The 26,430-nt window shown below is 43.2% G+C and overlaps 2 protein-coding genes across 14 annotated transcripts in view; one reads left to right on the top strand and one right to left on the bottom strand.

The window, feature by feature from the left end:
- UNK (unk zinc finger) overlaps positions 1-18,336 on the bottom strand; it is a 33,222-nt gene extending 14,886 nt beyond the window's left edge. For 2 of the 13 annotated variants that reach the window (XM_078066099.1, XM_078066106.1), the window contains exon 1: positions 18,156-18,336. In XM_078066099.1, the coding sequence (XP_077922225.1) occupies positions 18,156-18,259 (104 nt within the window). In that variant the 5' untranslated portion in view covers positions 18,260-18,336. Of the gene's footprint in view, positions 1-751; positions 12,655-13,387; positions 13,490-13,614; positions 13,780-14,073; positions 14,329-16,907; positions 17,009-17,151; positions 17,313-18,155 lie in introns of those variants that run through there. The other 11 variants (XM_078066101.1, XM_078066096.1, XM_078066100.1 and 8 more) reach the window with 11 other exon arrangements.
- Positions 18,337-21,934: 3,598 nt separating this feature from the next.
- On the top strand, positions 21,935-25,361 carry H3-3B (H3.3 histone B). The gene is made up of 4 exons (XM_036088675.2): positions 21,935-22,081; positions 22,526-22,663; positions 22,788-22,941; positions 23,036-25,361. Exons 2-4 carry the CDS (start codon positions 22,536-22,538, stop codon positions 23,162-23,164), a joined length of 411 nt encoding a protein of 136 aa, XP_035944568.1. The 5' UTR covers positions 21,935-22,081; positions 22,526-22,535; the 3' UTR covers positions 23,165-25,361.
- The last annotated feature ends 1,069 nt before the right edge of the window (positions 25,362-26,430 follow it).

Genomic DNA, 26,430 nt, shown 5'->3' with positions numbered 1-26,430 from the left:
GGCCTCTGAGGGCCCTACTCTGGGGTGCTAGTTCCATTAGGACACCAGAAGAGGCCCAGAGCTAAGGGTGGACCTCAGCATCCAGACCCTTCCCAGTACCCAGATCCCAAGCCAGCCTGAAAAGCAAGAACCGTAGACCACAGCAGTCAGCTGTCTGCCATGGCAGCCAGTGGAGGGCTTAACCAGTGGCTTAGTTCTGAGCCCTCCCTGAGGTTTCCCAGGCCAAACGGCTGATCACAGGCAAAGGGCTGCAAACAAGAGCATGAGGAACCGCTCCCAAACTCCTGCAGGGTCTTCTGCTGCCCAGGTCTGCCTGCCAATCCCTGGGGTCTCACCTGTCCCAGGAGCAGGGCTGGGGCTCCAGGCTGTGGGCTGGGGAGGCTGCTGCTTTGGAACTGAAAGCCCAAGTCACAAGGTGTTCCTCTGAACTACTGAGTCAGAAAATTATTGTCCGACTTCCTCCCAGAGACACTTCCTAGCACTACACAGGTTAGTGCCTGGGAAGGAGCTCCTTTTACAGGAGCATCTGAAGGGACTCTCCCTCCCAGCCTTGCCTGCCCCCAGTGGTCTCACAACTGCCTATCTGCAGCAGCTGGGGCTGTTTACGTCCTGCCTAACCTGGGGATTTGGGGGCACGGTCCTTTTGGCCTCCTCCCAACCTTTGTCCCTCTACTCTGCATGTAATAGCCAAGAGACCCCAACATAGCACTCTCCCATGAACCACCCAGCGGAGGGCCCCAGACCCACTTACCCCCTTACAGAACATGCCATCCATCTGTGTTTTTGCTCACTCTATGTGTCCAGGTGGAGGGTGTCTTAGACTTGCCTACACAGCAGGGACAGGCAGGCAGCCCAGTTCTCTTTATTCATTCCCTTAAGCCCTAACAGTGCAGGCAACAAATGGCTCGACAGAGGGCATTTGATGCCAGCAATGAGGATGATTCCAGAAGGCACAGAAGAGCATGTGCAGAAGAGGGCACAGAGGGAACAACAACCTGACCTGAAGTAACTGTCCAGGCTTGGAGCAGCACCTGAGGCTAGAAGGCATGGGACAAAGGTGAGAGGATGTGGCTCATGCCAGGATACTTGAGGCCTTATTAGTCTGGGCATATAGAAGGTGTAGGGACAGGTAGGTTGAGGGCTGAGACTTTCCAGACAGGTTTTCTTTACTGCTAATGAAAAGTGCTAAAAAAAAAAAATCCTCTCCGCCTTAAAGTATGGAGAAGTGTCCAGGCGTATGTACGGGCCAGGGGAAGCTGGAGCTGGGTGCTCCTGGGGAATACAAATAAAGGTTTAAAGAGCAGTAAAACTTCCAAACAGAGCCTGCTGTTCATTCAGCACATATCTATTGAGCATCTACCAGGTGCAGGCACAGTGGCAGCACTGAGGACCCTGATGAAGAAGCAGGTCCTTGCCTTGGAAGCCCACACCTTCATGGGAGAGACATAAAAGTAACAGGCAGAATCAATCCAGTGTGGAAAAGGTTATAAAGGAGGTTTGCTGAGGGTTCCTTGGGAACCCAGAGTATGGGGCCCAGGCTGGGAGAGGAAGGGAAATGGGGAGGTGCTGGTGGGTGGAAGAATGGGGAAGGATGTTTTAGGCAAAGGGCTAAGTATGAACTTAGAGAGTACGTCTAGGTCCAAGAGTTCCAAGTACCTTTGTGGGATGTGAGTGGGGTAGAGAGGAACTGGAAAGGGGAAAGGAGGATAAGGTGAGGTGCAGGAGCCAAACTGCAGGGACATCATCTCTGGGTCCCAGGTACATTTGGAGACACCAGGCAGAAACCTAGAAGTCTCCCTAGGGCCTGATGTTCTCCTGTCCCTGTTGGCACTGGAACACAAGGTCTTTCTTTCTGTCTGGTTGGACAGAAAGCTGTACCTCGTGCTGCACACATGTCCCAAACCCTGGCACCGAGATGGGACACCCATCCTCCAAACTACTAGGCGGATCCCTCCTGGGCAGCACATACTCCCTCTGACTCTGGACCCACCAGGAGACTAACTCAGGAGGTAAGAGGTGGAAAATGGGAGAGGAGGAAGCAGAATCCAGGGCCAGGAGCAGAGAAGAGTGAAGAGTGGTTAGGGTTGTCGGATTAAACATGGGACACCCAGTTAAATCGGAATTTCAGATAAACCAAGTATTTCATGGGGCATACTGATAAAAATGTATCCATTATTTGAAATTCCAATCTAACTGGCAACCTGTATTTTTATTTGTTAAATCTGCCAACTCTGAGTGGTGCCTGTCTGCTTGTATCAGTGCCTCAGTAAAAAAACCAGGAGGCAGCCAGGGGAAGTCACCCTGACTTCGGGCATAGTCTGTCCTCTTGGAGAAGGAGCGTCTCAGCAAGCCTGCTTGCTTGGGGCAGCCATGTCCACAGTGCCACACGCAAATACCAGGGCTCCACAAGGGCTCTGGCTGGCAGGGATGCCACAGAGGACAGACACCAGGCAACAAATTATCTCACTTTAAGTCGTAGGTCAGGGCCTTGGTACTTTGCTTCCAGTCTCTCCCTTGTCCAATTTATACTACACAGCACTTGCTTATTCTTCCTAGAGCCCAAATTTAATTCTCACTTTCTTAGAAGTCTTTAGCTTCCCCCAGTAGCTCCAGATAAGTACCAACCATTCAGCCTGGCATCCCAGGCCCTAAACATCTGGCCCAATACTTTTTTTCCAGCCTTAATTCCCTTGATTCCTCTCCATTCCAGCTGCTAAAACTGGAGTCCTTGGTGACTTGCAAATAGATCTTTAACTTCCCTTTGTTTATGTCCGCTTCCTTACCTGTAGAAATCTTTCAAGGCTGAATTCAATGGTAATAAATCTGACGCCACCACCTCCATGTTGTCTTCCTTGACTTCCACCTATCCTCCCCTTTCTGCCCTTGTCCCTAGTTAAAAGTTATAATCTCTAAGTTTTGCCAGCATGTTCTCTAGACATTTTTATAGCCTTTATCCTGCAATGCATATTAATAATCTGTACATTTTTCTCTACTACTAGATTATAAAATCCTTGACAGCAAGTAAGAACTGAATGCAGTTTGCTGAATGAATACAAGAAATGAAGTCACAGTAGGGCAGAGCCCACAAAGCAATACCGACAGCTTTATGATGCCGCCAGCAGGCAGAGCATTGAGAGGTGAAAGCCTATCCCTATTCCCTTGTGGAAAGTACCACACAGCAGGAAACCTGTAACTCAGCAGATAGGGCAGAGTGTCCTGCAGAAAAGCCCCTCATGAGAGAAGGGGCTGAGTGACCAAATTTACACAGGCAGAGAGCCCACTTTTAACCAACTGCAATCAGAGGAGATAAATTTCTAACTTTCTGCTAAAATCATGAATGGAACTGTACCATCTGCTACCTAGGAACCAGAATGTTTGTTCAGAATTTCCCATTCTCCCTCTCCCACTTGACCCTCTGCTAACAGGCCATACAGTACCCAGAAGGCAAGGACAAAACCACTGAGAAATCACTTTCTATTTTCATGGATTGAAATTCAACAAATTTTCAGTGGACATGCACAACTGTCACTGTTAAGCTCCAATCCATCTCTTTCATCTTAAGGCTTTGAAAGTTCAAGATCTAAGAAACTAAATAGGTTGAAATTCACTCTTTAATTCAACAGGAGGGAAAACACACCAACTACTCACTCCCCCCCGCCCCAAACTCTGGGGAAGGCACAAGGGCCACACAACTAAGTTCTTCATACTCCCATCTCCCAGGAATACCTGCACTCAAGAATAAAAGCCAGTAACATAGAATAGTTTCAAACTGCAAGGCCTTGGTGAGCTACTATGGCCAAAATCAGTCCAGAAACCACACAGGCCCTGGGCAAGTAAGAGCTCTGTCACAGAAAGCCACGCCTTCAACCGGAAGAAGGGATGGATACTCGATTGCTCAGAGCTTCATCTTTACTAAGCAGTGTCTTCATGTCTGCCCCACGGCTGAGCTTAAATCAAAGCTACCTTTCGCTCCTTTTCAGGACGTCACATTAATTATCCTAGCAAAGGTTTATTTGTAAATGTAAAAGATTATTATGAAAGTCACACGCCCACTTACAAAAATTTTGGAAAATGGAGAAAAGGGCAAAATCGCCCTTAATCCCATCACTAATGTTAGCGTTTTGGTAAATTTTCTCTTGGTATTTTTATACAGATATAATCATAATGTACCTACCATATTGCTAAACCGCTTTACACAACTATTAATACTTTTCCCTAAAAACTTTTAAAATCAAGTATATGCAACCACATTTAAAAAAAAATCAAATGATACTTTCAACATTTATTGGATTATTTTTATTTTCCAAAACTCTAAGTAACAGCAAAAAGCAGGCTATTGGAAATCTAAATTCAATCACTTGCCCCACTACCAGTGATAGCACTTAAGGGATTAATGATAAATTCAGTAAGTTACATCACCCTGAAGGAGGTGTTAAATCAAGTTCTAAACTGCTACCAACCAGTTCAATTTCCAGCTAAACTTTAAATCCTATTATTCCAAGTTGTCTCACTTAATAGATTTATCAGTTTGGGTGTTTCACTCTCTTCCAGGGAGAAGTGTGAAGAGAATTTAAACAAACTGAATGAACGGAAAAGTATCAGAGCTAACAGAAAAACTATGTAAGTTTAGAGGCAATGGGGAGAAAGGAGCTGGTGTTCTAATCTGTATCTAGTCCCCCACGGCTTCTAGAATAGGGTCACATGACCTCACTCTGACTCTACCTGCCCTGCTGCCACTTCCCCAACAACAAACCAGACTCTAGAGCAGGGTTAGCAAACTTTTCCTGTAAAGGACCAGTTAGTATTTTAGACGTTGAGGGCCAAGAGGCCAAATTGAGATTAATATGTACTTACAGAACAAAACAAACTTCCACATTTTTTTTATTGATGAAATTCAAAATCTAGTAATTGGCTACAATTTTTGTAGAGGTTCTACTAATAAGATCAGATTTGGGGGGATGGGATAACATTTGTAAAGTTAAGGTACCTTTCATCAAATTGATTACAAATGTTCATCTGTTAATGCAGATTCTATAATCAGATTTTACAGATTTCATCTTTGAAAATGTCTTTCACATCTTTGAAAATGATAGATACTGCCAAACGCTGTTATCATTCCACAAGCATGATTTTAATTGAGCACATTCTTCTCTTAGAAGACATCTATAGAATTCTATTAGTCTTGATAGTTGCCTTTTAATCGCTTCCAATCGACAGTTTGGTGTAAACTCCTTAGTTACACAGGTAAATGGATTTTGAAATAAGGAAATTTCTTTTGCATTCACATCAAGCAGCAAAATCACTGCTAGAACTGTAGTTTGTGTTTAGAAATCATATCCACAGTAACTTTGTGTAGGAATGGAGTCTTGCCTTTAACTTTTTTTTTTAATTTTATTTTATTATGTTAATCACCATACATCATTAGTTTTTGATTCAGTATTCCATGATTCATTGTTTGTGTGTAACATCCAGTGCACCATTCAACACGTGCCCTCTTTAATATCCATCACCAGGCTAACCCACCCTCCCACCCCCCTCCCCTCTAGAACCCTCAGTTTGTTTCTCAGGGTCCATAGTCTCTCATGGTTCATCTCCCCGTTTTAACTTTTGACAGGACACAGGAAGTGTATAAAGTAGTTTGACACATGGGGCGCCTGGGAGGCTCAGATGGTTAAGCGCCTGCCTTCGGCTCAGGTCATGATCCCAGGGTCCTGGGATCGAGCCCTGCATCAGGCTCCCTGCTTGGCAGGGAGCCTGCTTCTCCCTCTCCCTCTACTGTTCTCCCTGCTTGTGCTCTCTCGCTCTATCAAATAAATAAATAAAATCTTTAAAAAAAAAAAAAGTAGTTTGACATGACTTACGATTCAAACATTCATTGTCAAAATAACTTTACTACAATTTAAGGTTTGCAAAGAAGCTGTCTTGTAATTTTAGGCTGAAGTCTTTAAGAAACCTTATCAAGTCTGCAGGAAAAGCCAATTTCCAAAGCTATTCAGCATTCAAGAATAGTGGTTGAGAATGATTCTTCTCATTCAGAAAAATTTCAACATCAGCGCTGAACTCAGAAAATTACAAGAAAACTTTACCACTGCTAAGCCATCAAACTATTGTGTAGTAGGGCATGCCAGAATATTCAGCTTCTCTAACAAAAATTAATGGAATTGATTCTCATGGTGAAGTCCACATGAGGGAGTAAAGTTCATTGCTGATTCTAACAGTTCAATGACACGATGGATTCAAAAATTTTTCTGCAAAGTACCTGCTAATGAATAACCACAGGCTTTAAACACCTTACATTTTCATAAGCTTTGTAAATTTGTCCAGTTAAATATTTTTCTGCTCCACACATTCTTACCATCATCAGCTGTTAACAGGTATTAGTAGATCATACGTCAGGTTGTACTGAGTTTTTCCTTAACTTTTTTGAAAATATTCTCAGCTGTCATTATTTTAAGCAGACTATTCATTGATGCAAATTCTTCAGTCACTTCAAATGAGGCACTGACTCCATGAAGAAACCAACTAAACAGTAACAGTGGCATCTGTTGACTCATCAAGAGCCCAAAGAAAACCTACATGAAATAATTTGCCTGGTATTTTGACTACTGCTATTCCTCCCAAGGACTTCCACATTTTGAGAAGCTGTTCTTGATGAAAGGCTAACACTTTTAAACAAGTCTGCTCAGGACACATTTCTTCAGCTGCTGCAATCACACACAATATAATTCATTCACTATCGTCAGTATCGGTAAATGGCTTTCCTTGCTCAGCTAATCAATGAGCCACTGGAGAAACTTACTCCAGTCATAGCCTCATTTTCCTTATTGTGAAGAAATTCTGCTGTGATAAAACAGTCCCTTTAAGATTTCTAATTTTTCCAGGGTGCCTGGGTGGCTCAGCCAGTTAAGCGTCTGCCTTAGGCTCAGGTCACAATCCCAGGGTCCTGGGTTCGAGCCCCACACCAGGCTCCCTGCTCCGCGGGAAGCCTGCTTCTCCCTCTCCCACTCCCCCTGCTTGTGTTGCCTCTCTCACTGTGTCTCTGTCAAATAAATAAATCTTAAAAAAAAAAAAAGATTTCTAATTTTTCCAACCATTTCCTTCCTGTGCGTTGGGCCTATCGTGACAACTCTTTAGTCTGGTAATGTTGATGGGTCTTCTCACAGCACAGCTCTTACTAAAGATAGCTTTGGGGGCGCCTGGGTGGCTCAGTTGGTTAAGCGACTGCCTTCGGCTCAGGTCATGATCCTGGAGTCCCGGGATCGAGTCCCACATCAGGCTCCCTGCTCAGCGGGGGGTCTGCTTCTCCCTCTGACCCTCTTCCCGCTCGTGCTCTCTCATTCTCTCTCTCAAATAAATAAATAAAATCTTAAAAAAAAAAAAATTAAAGATAGCTTTGCTACCTAATTTGATAACAAAAGAATTCACACTCCATCGTGCCCTAAAACATGACATTCCAAGTCCATTTTTCTCTTCCTCACCTGTCCTGACATGATTTTAATAAAACATTGTGGTGTGCTGATACACATGGACTGGAAACACTGTCAAGTTGTAATGGTGTCCTCGCCATGTGTACGCTGAACAGCGATACCAAGCGAGGGGAGTGCTGTGTACCGTCTCTGTCACGATATGGAATCTTGCAGTTATAGTGCAAAAACACTAGACAATATGTAAACCAATGGGGGAGGGTTCCATCAAAGCTTTATTTATGGATTCTGAAATGTGAATTTCATACAATTTTCATGTGTCATGAAATATTATCGATTCTTTTTCAACCGTTAAAAATGTAAAAATGTCTTAGCTCACAGGCCATACAAAGGCAGGTGGCAGGCTGCATCTGGCATTACAAGCTGTAGTTTGCCGACCTCTGCTCTGAAGAGTTGGTATTCCCCAACACACCACAACCCTCCCTTCACATCTCTACACTTTCGATGATATTGCTCCCGGTGTCTGGATCACCCTTTTGGCTTCTTCTCCACATGAGGGTTCCCTGACACAGCCCACTGGAGTTAATCACCCTCCTTCCATGTTTCCACTACCAAGGTATGAATACAGCCCAGAGAGCCCCTACCACAGTCGATTTCAACTCCTTTGTATGTAGCCATGTCTATCATTTCTCTACCTCTGCAAGAGCTGGCTCACAGCAGGTATTCAAGATAGGTTTGTACAAGAAAAAGCAAAGGCACAGAGCTTCACAAGTGGTACAAGCCTGGTCCATAGCAGCTATATACTAACCCAGCAAAACAGAAGCAATTCCAAACTCTGATTTAGGTGCTTCTCCTGGCAATTAATAAACCAGTAACTTCTCTAGCTACCTTCCCCACAATGTCTGCCCAGCTTTGTTCCTCACCCCGAACGCTAATTTTGAGATCAGACTCACATGCAGACTAGAAAAGCAACCAGACTTGTTCTGTTAATTCCTGGGAATGTGTGGAGATCATTACAAATGTATTAAATTCCTTTTTCTGTTTCCTCCAAAAACTAAGGGGTATTATGACTATTTGGCAAAAACTGGGTACAATCCAAAGATTTATCAAGAAAAATTACGGAATTATGTCCCCAGACTACAATTGGGGGGAAAAAAAACCTAGAAAGGAAAATACATTCACTATTATTGATTTTAGAGGTTATCTTGACTTTTCTTTACTGAATTGTGATTAATAACTTTTAGAATTAAAAAAACCTTTTTGTTGGGAAAGAAATCCACAATATTAATGACAGCTTGACAGGGAATCTATCCTGATCCAAAATTAAATGAAAGATGTTGCCAAAAGAGCTCCTTTAAGTTAAAAGTGAACTGGGGGGCGCCTGGGTGGCTCAGTCGTTGGGCGTCTGCCTTCGGCTCAGGTCATGATCCCAGGGTCCTGGGATCGAGCCCCGCATTGGGCTCCCTGCTCCGCGGGAAGCCTGCTTCTCCCTCTCCCTCTCCCCCTGCTTGTGTTCCCTCTCTCGCTGTGTCTCTCTGTCAAATAAATAAAATTAAAAAAAAAAAATCTTAAAAAAAAAAGTGAACTGTGGTAAATATTTTCGTAAAGTAAGTAACTATTAAAATGTCATCTGGTTTGTGATTTGTAGAACCTGATTTGGACACATATGCAGAGTGATTAGATTTGAGTAAAAAGGCAAATAAGCAACACAGTGACGGCCTCTGGAGAAGCAACAGGAGATGGTGCTGCAACACCAGACTTGTTGAAGACGCGACGAATCCCAATATACAGAATGAAGAGCAAAATGTGAGCCCAGCAAAAAGCGGACAACAGGCAAGAGACTGAGCCAACTGAAGAAACCCCAGATACCCCCTTTCCCCCCAACCTGGAGGTCATGACACTGAAGGGCCATGAGGAAGCACCTGCTCCTGGGGAGCCTGCTGCTCTCCTGGCCAGTCAAATCACTTTTCACAAGGCTCACGTGGGAAATGTGATGTGCCCGCATCTCTAATAAGCCACAAATACTCATCTTTATTACAGCTAGTCTCATAAAAACTAAATTTCATCTTTTTCAAGCAATGTACAAGTTTTACCATGGAAACAGAATCTTAAAATGCAAAAAAATGGTCTTGTTCTTCAATATTTTTTTTAAGTAAGCTCTATACCCAATGTGGGGCTTGAACTCAGGATCCCAAGATCAAGAGTCACATGCTCTACCAACTAAGCCAGCCAGGCACCACTGTTGTTCAATATTCTTTATTGAAATCTAACCAGAAATTGATAGGATTCTGCAACTAACAAAGAGGAAAAAAAAAAAAAAAAAACTCTGGAGTCATTGTCAAATATCACACTGTAGTATGCAAAGACTCAAATGATACTTATCTGTAATCTGCTTTCCATATTCATATTAACCTACCCATACATAACTCCCCCAAAAAATTTAGTCACAGAAATCATAGATCATGGCTTATCAAAATTCTTCATTTTTAAGTTTGAGAATAAAAGATTTTTTAAGTCCAAGGAAGATATTATAAGAGCTGATAAACAGTAGATTAAGAATCCTAAATTACTTATCCAAATACATACACATACACAATCATATATATAAATGTATTTCTTACAATTTGCTGCAAATCTTTCCCAATCTTTGAAGAGCTTAAAACAAATTATTATTAGTTCTAGACTGTTTATAAAGATATACATATACATTCTGTTTTGACACCAAACAAAGCCCAGAAACCATACAACTATGTAACAATAACCACATCAGTGGGAGTTGCCAGAAAATGGCTTTTTAAGATTTCATTTATTTGAGAAAGAAAGAAAAAGAGGGAGAGGGAGAGAGAGAATCTCAAGCAGACTCCATGCTGAGCGTAGAGCCTGATGCAAGGGCTTGATCTCACGACCCTGAGATCATGACCTTAGTCGAAACCAAGAGTCAGACGCTCAACCAACTGAGCCACTCAAGCGCCCCCTCTCTTTTATAAATTTTACTCATAGCAAATGGCTTTTAAAAAACAAGACTAAATAAAGTTAAAATTTGATTGGCAAATATTTGGACAATTCCAAAAAAGCACTATACGGCTATAGAGATTTGGTTTCCAAATCTCAAGTGATCCTGGTTTAAAACATTCTCTCTGGCAGAAAAGCAAGCTCAGATAGTATTATTCAGGCAGATAAAGTAAGCGTCTAATGAATCTCTGAGTGTGTCTGAACATTTAAGGTAGGCTTTGATTCTATAACTGACTTTTAGCCAGGGTACATATAGTAGGACCTTAGAGCCAGTGTGAACCTCCTGGATATAATACAACTATCCTAACACACAGAAACACACACAGGAACCCACAGTGTAAGTGCTACAGGCACTTATGAAAGCAAACGCTTTCAGGTGGGGGAGCCACTCATGGGTAAATGACTGCAGCCCACTCTTCACTGGAAAAGGTCTGACACCTGTGAGCCCTCCTGGGCCAGAGAACTAACAAGAGCCATGAACGATATGATGTTGGCAGCTAATCCTACAAGTCCCTGCTTCCTTCTTTCTAGGACTGTGCCCTTGACCTAAAGTTTTTGGAACTGGTAAAACTGAGGAGAGAAAATTCAGGGAAGGTTCACTCACATCACTGATTGTGGAGAATGTATGTGAGGAGTACTGAAAACCCTGGTTCATTCCACCCTAAGTAACACCTTGACTCGATTCAGTATTCCAGGCTTGAAAAAAACCCCAATTTGATGAATGTTCGAATATATACGTTTGAACTGATGTGTTATTTTGTACACTGTTTTCTGTAAAACAAAGTCTTTGGCCCTGTAAGAGCAGATCTGTTGTTTAGAACACAAATCCATCATGTAAGATACAGGTAGCCTGATAGAGGCTACTGGAAGAATGGCAACTGAAGTAAAATTTGGGTATGGAGGAGAGGAATATGCTCTCTGCAGACAACACTGACCCACATGTGCCCTAGGAACTGCCGATTCCACTTTAGGGTAGATGTAGCTAAAGAAGCATTTGGTTAAGGCTGTTGAAGGAGGTAGCAATGAAACTGAAAGCAGTAACTTGGGCATTGTTCAAATATTGGTAAGAATGATACTTACACTGTGCTAAATGCCATGTGCTATTTTAAGCACTTTACATATATTAACTCACTTAGACCTCGTAACAACTCCGTGGAATAGATACCATTGGTATCCTCAGGAAACTGACATAGAAAGAGGAAAGTCACTTGCCTAAGGTCCCACAGCTAGTAAGTGGCAGAGCTGGGCTTCAAACCCAATCCGTCTGGCCCTAGAGCCAGTACTCTTAAACACTGCACTGACTGCTATGTTTTTCTTAATTGAGCTAAAAAGAAAAACAAGAGTAATTGCAGATAAACATAAATGACTCTCTAGAAGCTGTTCAAAATATGTCAGGGAGTTTTTTTTAACAGGCCATAATTACAATAACCACAAAATAAGTTACTAAAAATAAAAAACAAAAATGTTACCTTTAACATGCTCTACTAGAAATTTAATATTCATTTTACGTATTCATTATAAAGTACTCTTAATTCAATTATAAAATTTAAGTTTTGGGTTTTTTCTTTTAAATAGAAAATACAAGTACGGGCTTCTAATTTATGTTATATTTGGATAGACTGATTTACACAAATCCTAATGTGATGGGCTACCAAATACTTGGCACCTCTAAGCAGTAAAAGTTACATCAAAAAGACATAGTAATGTTCTTACCAGTATTAATAGAAACTTACATATAAAAACTACTATTTGAAACTTTTAAATCATAAAACACCAGGCCAAAAGTTTTTCTCAAGCTCTTCTTTCCTAAGCATAACTATGTCTCCTCAATGGGGGTAGTTTCGTGACAATGCCAAAATTTTACAGGAAGGTGGGCACATGGGCCTTTCCCCTCCTCATTAGAAGTTAATTTGTTAGGACTTATGGTGGCCACATGATGTTTCAAATACTAGTAGGAAACAAATGAGTCGACTTAGGAACACAAAAAGTAAACTGTAATATAAAGAATAAGGAAAGGGATGAAACATTTCAATAAGCTCAGATATGACATGATGATGCTATCACAGGCCTGAGTATCTTCTTTATCTCCTAAATAAGTTGAGCCCCCAACAGGAGAAAGGTCACCTCACAGAGAACGCTATGAGATTTTTAAGTCGCTAGACTCCTTTCCATCTTCTCTTCCTCATCAGCTCTTGATACTGCTGTCAAATTCTACAAACTGGCAAAGAAAAAAGGGGTGAAAGTTGAGGGATTGTATAGAGAAATAATAAAAAAAAAATTGTGACTATTAGAACTAAAATATTATAGCGATTGTTATAATTTAAAATGCCTAAAACATGTGGCCTGTCCTTAAAGAAATGTCAAGTGAACATTAAAACAACCATAAAATACCTGAGAATGGAATTCATTACATTTTAGCAAGAACAGCAACTTTCTATCTCCCACCCACCCTAGGAAGCTCAATTCATCTTTACAAAGGCACTGGGGAAATGTGCTTGTTCCTTATAATGGCTGTCAATTCAGAGACAATTTGAAGTACAACTACCAACGACTAGGAGTCTCAAACTGCTGAGTATTCACTTCTTATCTCAAAAGCATCTCCACAGACCTAGAACATGAGGATATTCACCTAGAATGGATACACAGGGACTAAGCCATTGAGAAGGCTGGAAAAGGGGCACCAAGGAGCTTTTCACAAACTATAGGCTTTTCCATACCAAATGATGCTGCCAAGCCCTGACAGGCCATATGAGCCTGATAGACTCTTAATGCACTGATTTTTTTTTAAATACTTTTTAAAAAAGTAATTGAGATGTAATTTATACAACACAAAAATTTCACCATTTTAAAGTGTACGTCTCAGTGGTTCTTAGTATATTCACCATGTTGTAGAATTACTGCCACTATCTAATTCCAGAACATTTCCATCACCCCAAAAATAAACCCCATACCTATTATCATATGCACTGATTTTACCCATACTTTCTCCGCAGATATCTCTGTGGCCCATGCAGTATTTTAAGATGGCTGGCTGGTGTGAATCTACACAGTATCTATATGGTAGGAAAACAAGAAAGCTACATTGTCCAGAAGGATACTGAACCCAAATTCTTGGCATTTTTAGCAATTACACTAATGTAATTTTTATATATTGGCTAAGAATGGCAGAGAAACTTACATTCAACATCCATCTTCACTTAACACATTAGTGTGCCCCAAATTCATCCAAGATGTTAAAAGAAGGGAAGACAATCTACTAGGATTAGCCATAACTGTCCATAGTTGCAATTTCAAAACACAGAAGATGCAAATGTGGGAAAACCTCCTTTAGTATCAAGCATAGCTGGATTAAAAAAAAACAACAACAACAAAACGAAAAACTTAATCATTAAGTAAATACTGCCCCGCTTGGGAAAATAATCCCTACACCAGTCCAGTACTTAAAGTAATGTAGTTTTAAATGCAACCTTACTTTTATCATTCTTGTGACACCTAGAGCCTCTCCTAATGAGAAAAATAACCTTTAGGCAAAGGTCTGGCAGGAAAGCCTGCAGATGTGTGGTGCTCAGGCTGCTGCAGGGCTCTCATTACCTAAGTGAGCTCATGGCTTCTAAGACACACAGGAAGGAGACCTCACCTTCAGGCATCAGGGTGTTGAAAGCGGGAGGAAGTAGGTCCACGAGGGTGTCTTGCTTTTGTGCACTTATCTGGGGTGCTATTTCCAGAGAAGGAGCTCCTTTATAGAGTGTGCCCAAGATGGATTTCTCTAAGTTGCTCTCAGAGTTGTCCAGCTGCCCTCACCAATAAGTCAGTCTTTGTAGGTTGATAGAAACCACCAGTCAAAGCAGATGCAAATGGATTGTGGGGAAGCCTTCTTTAGTATCTAACATAGCTGGATTAAAACAAAAAAACTTAACCATTAAGCAAATCTTCATTTTAATCATTACTTTCATAGCAAATATCAACTAGGTGCTACACTTGGCTCTACCCTTCGCATGGGCACTTAATTATTAATGGGAATTTTGTGGGCTTGAGTGAAGACCACAATGAGCTCTTAATTTTCGTCCTGTAAGAAATCAGTTCTACTTGATAAACAAGTAAACAAGATCCAGAAATATTTATTGGTAATTTAACTCATGCTTGCTGACATTGCCTAGCAACACTTCCAGTGACTTCTGTTGTGCAACAAGTTGTACTCTAGTAACGTATTTACAATTTTACTGCAATTTGCAATAATGGTTTAAATACATTTTCATTTCCTGGATTTTCCAAAACACAGTCAGATGCAATCAAGTAAAGTTCATGACATATATACAATGTATAAATTAACAAATTTGCCTCAAAGTAGTTATCTGTGGAAGTAGTGCTACATTGTCCCTGTTTAAAGATGCCCAGGGAACAGTCCTAAGTTAAAAAAAATAAATAAATAACACTTGGCTAGATGAGGCTATAAAGCATTTATCCTCTACCTATAAGAAATCAATCACCCAGTGGCCAGTGAAACTCCAAAAAACCTTCACTAAACTAGAATTTCATTTTCCTTTACCCCAAGGGCATTAAGAGGCCTGAGAATCAACTGCAAGTGAAAGAATCCAAAAATTATTTACTGTCTTTAAGGCTTACACCCTCTTATAGGGTCTAAATAATAAGGCAGAAACCTGGATATTTTGGAAGGCAGGTTTTTTTTTTTTGGTGACCTTTCAACTATATATTTTTAATAATATAATTGTTATACAGTAAAAAACCGAAGTTAGCTAAATTTGTAGACACATTTGGGAATGTAATTGCTCCAAAATTTCCCATTCTTAAATCTGTTTTTATAAAACTCTTCTAATACAAGATGGACTTGTTCTGAAAACAGGTGGATTAAATTCAGTCTTTGTCAAATAAAAGTACAAATTACCTAGCAAGATGTGAGGTGGTTCTTGTATTGGAAGAGGACTAATACATGCACATTATCAGTTTACTGCATGCTAATCAAATAGTTGGAGGTGAGTAAGAGGAAATTCTAATATAGCCATTTTCTAAAGGGTTGGATTCCTCAGGTCTAGCACAAGTGCCTACTATACCAATTTGCTAAAAGGATTATTTCAAAGTTTTTCTTAAAGCAAGATTATTCATGAGTTTAGGAAAAAAATACCAACAAAATTATCATTCAAACTATGTTATGAATAATCCTCTTGGTTTAGGAAGAAGAGAGCTCAAATTCTAGGACTTTATTTGTGGGGCAAGAAGGCAAGCCTATGGAAAGGCAATATTTGTTTTTGGTGGATTCAACCAAGTTTGCCAAGACTGTCTGCCATTATGATGAGTGGCACTCAATTTTTAAACTTTTTTTAAAGTTTATGTTTAAGTAATCTCTACACCCAGTGTGGGGCTCAAACTTACAACCTTAAGATCAAGAGTCACATGCTCTGCTGAGCCAGCCAGGTGCCCCGAGGGGCACTCAATTTTAACGCATTTCTTCTGGATTATTGCAAAGATTATTGCCTATCACATAATCTCAGATAATATCAGGCACAAAAAACACACAAAGTTATTGTAATTCATGTACAAGTTGTAAAAAAGTAAAAAAAAAAAATTAACCAGTAAAAAAAATACATACCAAAAAAAAAAAAAAAAAAAAAGGTCTATATTTGTATTCCACAAAGGGATCTATGCAATATATAAGGCCATATTCAGACTGGTACAAATTCTGGAAATTCATGCTGCAAGTGAGAATTAAAAAAATGCTGGCCAGCTCAAAATTTTAAAGTAAACATTAAAATCAAAATAAAAATATTCCTGTGGTCTAACCTTCAAGGGTAACAAATGGGTTCACCTTAAAAAAAAATCAGTGCCAATAAGTGTACAAGTGCCATCATCTGTATCCTCAAACTCCCTGCGCTCCTAAGACCTGGGATGACAAGGGAATGAAGTTTTCCAAATCATCACAGCTTCTGAATGCCCATAAATCTACCAAGGAAGAAAATGGATGTCTACCTCTTATTTCTGGAGATAAAAACATAAACCTATACACAAATGAACAGTTAACAGGATATAAAAAGATGGGAACACCTACAACCTCCAATCACCCAATCCAGCTTGGGCGTTCATCTACTCCTGTTGATAACTAAGCCAACTCAAGCGCCAAGACTGATTATTCTGCACTTACCCCACAAGCAAAGGAAAGACAGATTTTTAAACAAATAAGCATCAACAGGACAAAAACGCAGATGTTAACATTTACACAGATGTTGACTCGTTTCATCTGTCAATTCAAAATGGTAAGAAAACCCTTCTAATATAGATTCCAGTCTACTCAATGACAACACAACATACAGAGGTTGCTGAAACATTACCCAAAGTATTATACGTATTTTACTGAAAAATAACCGAGCAACCAGATTATAAAGAAGTTCCAATTATGGGGAAGTATGCAGATTTTCAAATCAGAACCATACTGCTGCTTGACCACACCATTCAACTGACCAGTATCCTCTAAGGTAAGATCATTTCACCAAAACCGATGGAAGGATGGCAGAAAGAACTCCAGTGAGAAAGGACCCGCAAAGCAGTGGCCACAATAGAAAAGTAACAGTTAACACGAGTCAGACTGTAGCCAAGAAAAAGCTTCAACTTATTTCAACCAATAGCAGGGAATCTCACAAAGAAACCAATAAGCTTCCTAAAACCCATGTCCCCCAATCCCGAACCGTTTCCCAACGGGGCTTACTTCGGTGAGTGACAAACAGGAGCTCCTCCTGTCTAGTTTCAGTTCCTTCTACTCCAATAGAGGCTTCCTGCTCTCGGCTCACCAGGCGGCATTACTGGGTGGCTCTTAAGGGTTGCAAGCCTCAGGTCCACCTTGGGGGTCCTTCTAAACACGCACGGCACCTGGGAGCCCCAAACGGAGGGGAGGCGCTCAAAGAGCACGGGGGTGTGTGTGTGAAAATGGAATCCAACATTTTGCTGAACAGGAGGGCCCGCCTCTACAGCTTTCCTCCTCCCGAGGCACCTAGCACTAGGCGGTCCTTTAACGTGCTTGAAAGGACACGAGGAGGAGGCAAGGACCTACACTCAGACACACGCAGATTCGCAGGGAGGGGGTTTTCCAGCTACTGGATTCCTGCGGTGTGAGCGCCGGGGCTCCCTCTGCCAGTGTACTTCGCTTGGGCCTGGAGACACACTCGGACCCCATCGCCCTCGGGGTCCCCGACTCAAGCTGGTCAGCTGTCCCAGCGAGTTCCAAGCAAGAGAGGCCTCCACAGACAACATACGGGCTTCAGGGACACAAAAGGCCTCCCGGGCAAGGAACCCGGGGCGCCTGACAGAACCTCGCGCCGTCATTCGCAGCGGCTCTAAGGCTGGCCCCCGAGGCACCCATCCTGGTTCTGTGCTGGGCTCCTTATCGCCCCACAAGTGCCTGATACTGTGGTTTTACGGTCTGAGGAAGAGGTAGGCCTCACAGGCCTGGCCTGAGATGTGCGCTCTCCGAACCCCGCACTCCCGCCTTCCCCACTCAGCGGCGGGGCCCGGCTTTCCCGCCCCACAGCCCGACCAGGGGTTGGTGGCAGATGGAGGCAGTTGGGACCGGCCCCAGCAGGTTGGAACCGGTCTGGGCCGGGCCGGAGGAGGAAGGGGGGGAGGGAGAGGCCGCCTCGCGCTCTCCCTGCGCGCGTGACTCACGCTGGCCGCTGACGTCAGGCGTGCGCGCGCGGCGGGGGGGGCTCTACGTACGTGTAGTGCTGCGGTTTCTCGGGCTGTGCCTGCAGCACCTGAGCGGTAGCGGCCGGGGGCGCCGAGGAAGCTGCGGAGCCGCCGGGCCCGGGGCCCTTCGACATGGTCCTGTCTTCCTGCCTCTTCGCCGCTCCCCTTTTATTATTCAGTCTGCGCGGTCCGCGCCGAGGATCCAGTGCGCCTGCGCCGCGCCACGAGAACGTGAAGACCCCCCGCACGGCCGCAAGGGTTGCTGGGAGTTGTGGTCCTCCGTTCGGCTGGAATTTTACCGTCGGCAGAGGGTGGCTGCCAAAGGAATGGACCACAATACCCAGGGATCCTTGCAGACGATGTCCCGGATGCTGAGGGCCCGCCACGGCTTGTGGGGATTGCAGTCCCGCCGCGTTCCTCCTTCTTACTAGTGCGTTTCCAGTTTCTTAGGGGAGCTTTCCTTGAAACTGGAGCCTCTGGAGTAGAGAGGCCCCAGAGCTAGAGAGGCCCTAACGACTTATGTGAAACAGTCCAAGTGTAATTTCGCCACCAACAGTGTAGTAATTATCTCGCCATCAGACTTAGTAGGTCTTGGGTTCAGTGCTGATGCCGGCCCCAGGAGTGCTTCAGAATCTGTATTGTCCGTTCTTAGCTCTGGGCCTTTGTGCTGCAGGCACCTGCAGTCCGCCAACATCCTCTTCGTTCCTGCGGCCAGGCCAACTGGGGAGGCATGAAGGAAAGTCTGCCTATGGAAGTCAGCTTAAGAAATCTTTGCTAAAGTTGAGCTACACGACCAATACTCTGTTCCCGCGTCTTTGCGGAGGCGCTCCGTAAACCTTTACCAACCCTGAAACCTGGAACTCCACGACTTGGGTCCCTTCCCAAATCGACACCTGGCCTGACCGACTTGTTTCCAGTACGTTAGGGGCCAAGGACGAATTTAATCTCCGTCTAGAATAGTCTCAGGTACACCGACGAGTTGCAGGGGTGTTGAGAAGCGTCGCACACTGTCCAGAAGCAGAGCCTCGGGTTGAGTCGGGGGTGCAATTTAAAATCCACTGCAGTTTCCTTCTCCGGACCTCAGCTTTTCTGTGTTTTCCGACCCCACTTCCCACTAGTAGGGCGAAGTTCTTCACTCTGTGGCTTTTGTCAAATAAGCCAATTCCCTCTTTACAAAGTTCTTTATAGATCTATTGACAGTTGTCATTTCAGCTTTGTTTTCCATAATGAATCTATTTAAATCCCTTGTTTTTAAGACATTTATATTTGATTAGATAGGTTAACTAATGATTGTCACGTTAAGGAAAAACGTTCCCAATAACCTTAGGGGTGAGGGAGGGTGGGGTGAATGGAAAATTGTTAATGTTCAAGAATGACACATACTTTATTTAGTTCCGAGTAACCTCACATCAGAAGCCAAATTGTCTGCCTACAAAGTTGAGAAACTGGTATTTCCTAAACAGGCCAAATCAATTGTTTAACCACTAGGGGCGTGCGAAGATGAAAAATTCCAAAAGGACAAATAAAAGTTGTAGTGTATTGGTTTAACCCTGTTATTAAATCCAAGTAATTGGTTTATATGTTATCCCCAAAATACCTGAGTGTGATTTGAATGAAGAAATATAGTCAATAGCACTAGGCTTTAAGAAAGCGTACACCATAAGTTTCAGGATGAGTGTGTACTGGTAAAATTGGGAGATGATATTATCCAAACTGTTTAACTTACAAAAGAGGAAACCGAAACTCAGAGAAGTAACTTGCACAGTTCCTCAGCAAGCCCATGGCAGAACAGGAACTAGGACGGGAGCCTACATGCTGCATCACATTCTACATTGTTTTGATTGTATAAACATTTTTAGTTCTTTCCCATTTCCTGTGTTGCCTTTCCTCTCCTGTGCCAACTTAGGAAAAAGAAAAACCCGCACGACTGCCGAGTAAGAAGGATGAACTATTCCCACTAATCGTCCTTTAAGTAGATGAATGTAAATCTATACCTAGTTTCTGCTGGAGCAATTAGTTCTCCTCTAGTAATTAGCCAAACTGCAAAAAGAAAAACAAAACTGGAGTGTCTGTCCTCTGGAGGCTTGAGACAGACAGGATTCTGGATCTTTTAGAAAATCCTTGGAACACAAAGGCATTGTTAACTTAGGAACCCATTTCTTCCCCAGGCCATTTGGGCAGTCAAAAATGTTAACAGGGTATTTTTCTGGTTACATCCCAGAACATTTGAGAGCCTTTTGTGTGGGATCTAACCAGTGCCCTGATTCTTAGCCTTACTCAAGTTCTGAGGACAGGGCAAGAGCCTCCATCTTGGTTTCTCAGCATCGCATGAATGAAAAAGAAAAAATTTCTCCCGTACTGTAAACTTTGGGCAGAAGGCAGAAATTAAAGTTGAACAAATTATCACATAAAAGTTTAGGTATGTGATAATTAAATACAAATTGTGCCTGTTAAGATTGAGAGGGCTGAAATGAGAGGAATTTGATATCAGAGATTGGGTCAAAGACATTTTTACCATAGCAGCTTTTTCATATTGCTCATTTTCCCCCTCACTATTGATACTGAGAGCAGACCTTCCATGTCACAAGTAAATTTTTGAGGTATTTGTATTTATGTACAATAAACATTTGAGTTGAAATTACATGTACATGGTTTTGCTATTTTTTTTATTTTGATAATTTAAAATATTCAGTGGAAAAAAATTCACTAAACCCAGAGTAGGAACTATGGAATAAAATGCACGAAGCTCTATTTCAATTTTCTGAGTTTTGTTTGGCTGGTCTTAAACTTTACCCTGCTTTGGTATTTTATATACCTGTATCAGCAGGAGAACTGAAAATTACAATTCCTCAAAGACATTTATTTAGGCAAAGGTAGGGATTACCGTTTTTATACATTTGTCGTGTTTCTTAGAAGTAGTACCTACGAGAATATACCACTAAATACAAGGGCACATATTTAATTTTCTTTCGTTTATTCTTTATGGACATGCAAATGCTGTCCTAGGACTATTTCCATTTTGGCTGTAATCATTTCATTCAGTTGAATTACATAATTCAAAAATATGTTGCTCAGTAGGTTACTTCTTTAAGCTATTGAAATCACAAAGTATTTTGTGATAGCCTAAGAACATACAAAACAGTACTTATAAAATCATATATTGACATATTTTTTTGTGTCTACTATTTACCCCTACCTACACCACCAAACAAAAGAACTACTTTTTGGTTAAAATATATATGCGTGATATATAAAATACTTGGTAGTATAATATGATTTGCTGAATTCTAATTCTCTTTTACACTATGTACATAACCATCAAAATGTGAAAGTAAATAGTCAAGGGAACACATTTAATTTTACATTGGAAAATACTGACAAGAATTTCCTTTAAGTAACCTCTCCTCCTGCATTTTATTAGCGAGATGCGAATTTGGTCAGGTTCCTACCCACCCTGACCCTTAAGTCCTGATAGAGACCAATGCAATTCATTTGCATTGACTTTCTATTGTAGAGCTTTGGAACCAAGGGAAGGATCCAAACATAGCTTCATTTTATCCAATCAGAAGAGCTGCTTCGTGCTAATCTCTGATTCGTCCATTCCTCTTTGCATTCATCCAATCATCAGGCCACTTTAACAGCCAATCGGCGGCCTAGATGCCCACCAATCCGGGAGCGAGGCCGAAGCACGGCCTTTGTGTCGGGGATGTCAGCGCGTCGGCGAAAGCTCCCGCCAATAGAAAAAGTCGTTGGTGTATGCAAATTAGGCCTCTGTGACGCAGAGACGCAGCGTGAAGCGTGGGTATAAAAGCGGAGGCAAAGGGGGGGTTTGGAGCACAGAGCGGTTTGGTCGTTCGTTGGACGGTCTTCTTTCCTTTGCTCGGCGACTGCGGCTCTTCATTGGGCAGCAGGAGCGGCGCGGCGGTCGGAGAAGCGGTCTAAGACTTCGACATTGGGTAAGCGTTGGCAGGTTCGCTCGTGGTTCGAGACCCCGTCGGCCGTTGTTGCCGCGGGCCGCAGCCGTTGGAAGCGGAGTGCTGGCTGGTGCGGGCTGCTCGGGCCGCTGGCGTCGGGTGTGGGGCCGGGAGGTTTTCCCTTGGGGCTTCGTTCGGGAACCGCGTCTCCGCCTCCTTCCCGGTGGTGATTCAGAGGTCCCGACGCCGGGTTCCGGGCAAGCGGGGCCTCCGCCCGTCGAGGAGGGGAAGTGACTCCTCCCCGCGCCCCCCCTCCCGGGGGAGGCTGCTGCCGCTCCTCGCAGCCTGAGTCATTAGGGGAGGGGGAGGAGGCGGCGGCCCCGGGCCATCTGCCGCCGCGAAGAGGCGGGAGGGCAGGGGCACCGAGCCTGTCGCCCCTCCGGGGGGCGAGCGCCGCGGCCCGGGAGTCACGGATGTCTTCCTTAGGTAAAAGAAAATGGCTCGAACCAAGCAGACTGCCCGTAAATCCACGGGTGGGAAAGCGCCCCGCAAACAGCTGGCCACTAAAGCCGCCCGGAAAAGCGCCCCTTCTACCGGTGGGGTGAAAAAACCTCATCGCTACAGGTAGGCGAGGCGGCAGGAAAACAATGACGGGGCGGCCCGTGGCCCGTGTGGGAGCGCGTCCTGGGGCTGGCGCCGGGCGCTGGCCGTCCCCGGGTGTCCGCTTACACTGCCCTGCTCGCTGCAGGCCCGGGACCGTAGCGCTTCGGGAGATCCGTCGTTACCAGAAATCCACCGAGCTTCTGATCCGGAAGCTGCCTTTCCAGAGGTTGGTGAGGGAGATCGCCCAGGATTTCAAAACCGATCTGAGGTTTCAGAGCGCCGCCATTGGCGCGCTTCAGGTAAGGCGAGCACGGCTGTAGTAGGGTCGGAGGGCTCGTGCGTGGCTTCTCCTCCTCGACTGGAGTTTAATAGTGTGGCTCTTGTCCTCAACAGGAGGCCAGTGAAGCGTACCTGGTGGGGTTATTTGAAGATACTAATCTGTGTGCCATCCACGCTAAGAGAGTCACCATCATGCCCAAAGACATCCAGTTGGCTCGCCGGATACGGGGAGAGAGAGCTTAAGTGAAGGCAGTTTTTATGGTGTTTTGTAGTAAATTCTGTAAAATACTTTGGTTTAATTTGTGACTTTTTTTGTAAGAAATTGTTTATAATATGTTGCATTTGTACTTAAGTCATTCCATCTTTCACTCAGGATGAATGCGAAAAGTGACTGTTCACAGACCTCAGTGATGTGAGCACTGTGGCTCAGGAGTGACAAGTTGCTAATATGCAGAAGGGATGGGTGATATTTCTTGCTTCTCATGATGCATGTTTCTGTATGTTAATGACTTGTTGGGTAGCTATTAAGGTACTAGAATTGATAAATGTGTACAGGGTCCTTTTGCAATAAAACTGGTTATGACTTGATCCAAGTGTTTAACAATTGGGGCTGTTAAGTCTGACCATACATCACTGTGATAGAATGTGGGCTTTTTCAAGGGTGAAGATACAAGTCTTAACCACAGTGTAACTTACAGTTTCCTTAAAAAAGAAAAAAAAAAAAAAAAAAAGTAAACCTGGCAGCTATAGAATACACTATGTGCATTTATAATAGCTATTTTATATATTGTAGTGTCAACATTTTTAAATTAAATGTTTTACATTCACATGTGGTGGGGAGTCTTGTCATTAAGGTGTGTGTAATTTAAAGTCCAGTTGGTTTTCTCCTAACTAGACTGCACTTGTTTTCATAATAGTAAAATGCTTTGCAAATTATACCTTGCATAAGTCCTCATTCTACCACATGTTAACTAACCCTCTAGCTGATTAATGCAAACACTAATGGGGGGATTTTATTTATAAGGGCTCTAGACTATAATACAAGTTATTCACACCAGCATCATCTGTTATAATATTTAAACTAGTTAGTGCAGCTTTTCTTTGTGTAGTGGTTGTTCTCATAACTAGGTTGAGTTTTTCTCTACCAAGAGGAAACAATACCGAAGTTCTTTTCCTTGTGGAGTTTGTATTATAATAACCCTTAGAGTAAACTTGCTGTGGGGGAGGGGCACACAACTCCAGCTTCTTGAACCTCTGCCAGTTAAGATGGTGTCCAGTCAGGTTACATCTGATAACATGGTCCTGGGAAAATCACTTTATAGAGATGGCCTTCCAAGTGGTTTTAAAAATTATCCTTCTATTGAAATCTTTAGGTCAATTATGTATGTTGACTAAATTCACAAATAAACTTGTTTATTCAACTAAGTGTCAAAAACCTACATTGAATATACAGAGCTTAAATAGATACATTATCTTGATTCTTTGTATCCTGAAGTTTGAGCTTAGTTTATACCTGGTTTTGCTCGGTAGACAAAGGAACCATTTATACACAAAAGTAATAATGAATTTCTTTATACAAGTTATTTTAACACAAGTCCACAAGTATAGAACTCTTTGTTGGTCTAAGCTGCTTTTTTTCAGTATAAAGCTAGTTTTCTTGACCAGTGTTGGTCCGCTATATGCATAGGATCTAGATGTCAGCAAGACATGGGCACAAGAGCCACTGGTCATCAGACAAGCATTCTGGGTATTTGAAGCTGGTAGCTATAGAAAGATAGTTGTGCCCTAATAACGTAGCTTTTTTTAAAAAAAAATTGTTTGGTTTCAAATTCAAGGGACTTAGGGAGAGAGGCAAGCTAGGATAGGTTTGATTCTTGGCAACTTAATGAGCCTTCATGAGGCATCAAAGGTGGAGTCTGATCTATAACGAACTGGTTTTCTAGAAGGTTCATCATAACTAGCTCTGGAACAGTGACTTCCCAGTTCTGATGATCTCAGCATTGTGCTTCTGAAGGACACTGGTGTGATCCTGGACGGTGGAATGTGCTGTGGAGTACCTCCGCAGTGTCTGAGTACAAGTAGACTTTCACTATGGTGATGTCAGTTTGTTGAGTTTACTAGTTGTGATAACCCAAGTGGGGTGAAACTTGAACCTTCTACCCCAGCCCATCTTCTCTACATACTGATGTAGAGGTTTATGGATTTTACTGGGCAGCTGGGAATCTGCTGCTTTAAATAGTGCAGCTTGTGCTTCCAGACTTTGCGCATACTTAACCCAGAAGGCAAAAATATCTTTTGGTTCTAGGAAGCTGCCCACACAGGATAACCCTGGGTTTAGATGATGGGACAGACTCTGTAAGGAGAAAAAAGCTGGAGCTGATGAAGGTATCCTGTGCCCTTGATGGATGAGACAAAAATAAAGTTTTTGAAGTTGAGACTATTCCATCTTGTTAATGGTCTTCATTTGAATTGATAACATCTATTTCTTTCACAAATAAAATTTCCTGTGGGGAAATACCTGGAAAGTTGCCTTCTGACTCCCGCTGGGGGTGGGGGGAGTGCACTCAGTAATGACAAGCAGACCCCCTATTCTGGAAGGTGATACGTGTCACAATTTGCTTAGGACAGTGCCAGGTGACGCCTGTTGAACCTGTGTATTAATAGTGCGTTTCTTGACTGTCAGCGGACTTGGTTTCGGCCAGACCAGTTTTGTTGAGGGCTGGAAGTGCCAGCGTCCTGACTGTCCGGCTACCAGAAGATTTCTGAACCAAGCCACTTGATTGCCCTCGTCCTGAAGCCCTTAGCCTGTGCCCTTAAGAAGGTAGCTGAAGGGCCAAGTTGTTTGTGAAATTGCTGGTCACAAGCCAGGTCCACCTTCATGAGAGTGACCCCCATTGCTCTCCCTCCACACTTGTTTGTCCTGTTTCCCCTTTCACCCCCTCTCTTCTGTTAGGCAGTTACACTTTGTAATTGTGGACCTGTGGGCCCATGCTGCTGGGTCCGTAAAATAGCCCTGCTTCATCCCTAAGCTGGTCAGCATGTAGACTAGATGATTTAGACGACACACAAGTTAAATCCTATTTACAAAATTCAAGGTGGTAAAGAAAACTAGAGGGGCAAGCACTTCAAACCCGGCTTACTTCCAGAGATCGATCGGCGCATGCACAAAAAGTTAACTCCTCTCCATCGCAGCGCCCGAAGGAAGGAGAGCAGTTCTGGGAGAGGCCAGCAAGGGCCACCCCATGCCCCTTACCAGGCCTCCCAGCCCCCTAGGGGCCTCTGCTGCCAGCCAGAGCGATGTCTCCGAGTGTAGGGAAGCAAGCTCTGAGCCCACTGGCTGGACTGGAAATGTAGTCTTTCCCACTCATTTCCAGTCATTCCTCAGCTGTCTCCCAACAGCGGTCTTCCTGGAGCTCCCCCGACCTGGGTCCTTGCAAGCACTGCCTGTGGCCTGGGGGGCACTGGGGCCGGGGTCTGTGCAGCAGTTGGAAAGCAGGCCCCTCTGGATC

Source organism: Halichoerus grypus, chromosome 2 (genome assembly GCF_964656455.1).
Source record: "Halichoerus grypus chromosome 2, mHalGry1.hap1.1, whole genome shotgun sequence".
NCBI lineage: Eukaryota > Metazoa > Chordata > Mammalia > Carnivora > Phocidae > Halichoerus > Halichoerus grypus.
Note: the sequence above shows the minus strand (reverse complement) of the source record. Positions and strands in the feature narration are given on the sequence as shown.

What these genes read in the sequence shown, in the direction of transcription:
- H3-3B (XM_036088675.2), top strand. Translation starts at nt 22,536, where the DNA reads ATGGCTCGAACCAAGCAGACTGCCCGTAAATCCACGGGTGGGAAAGCG. An exon ending in AAAAAACCTCATCGCTACAG is followed by an intron (nt 22,664 to 22,787) that starts GTAGGCGAGGCG and finishes TGCTCGCTGCAG; the next exon opens with GCCCGGGACCGTAGCGCTTC. An exon ending in CCGCCATTGGCGCGCTTCAG is followed by an intron (nt 22,942 to 23,035) that starts GTAAGGCGAGCA and finishes TGTCCTCAACAG; the next exon opens with GAGGCCAGTGAAGCGTACCT.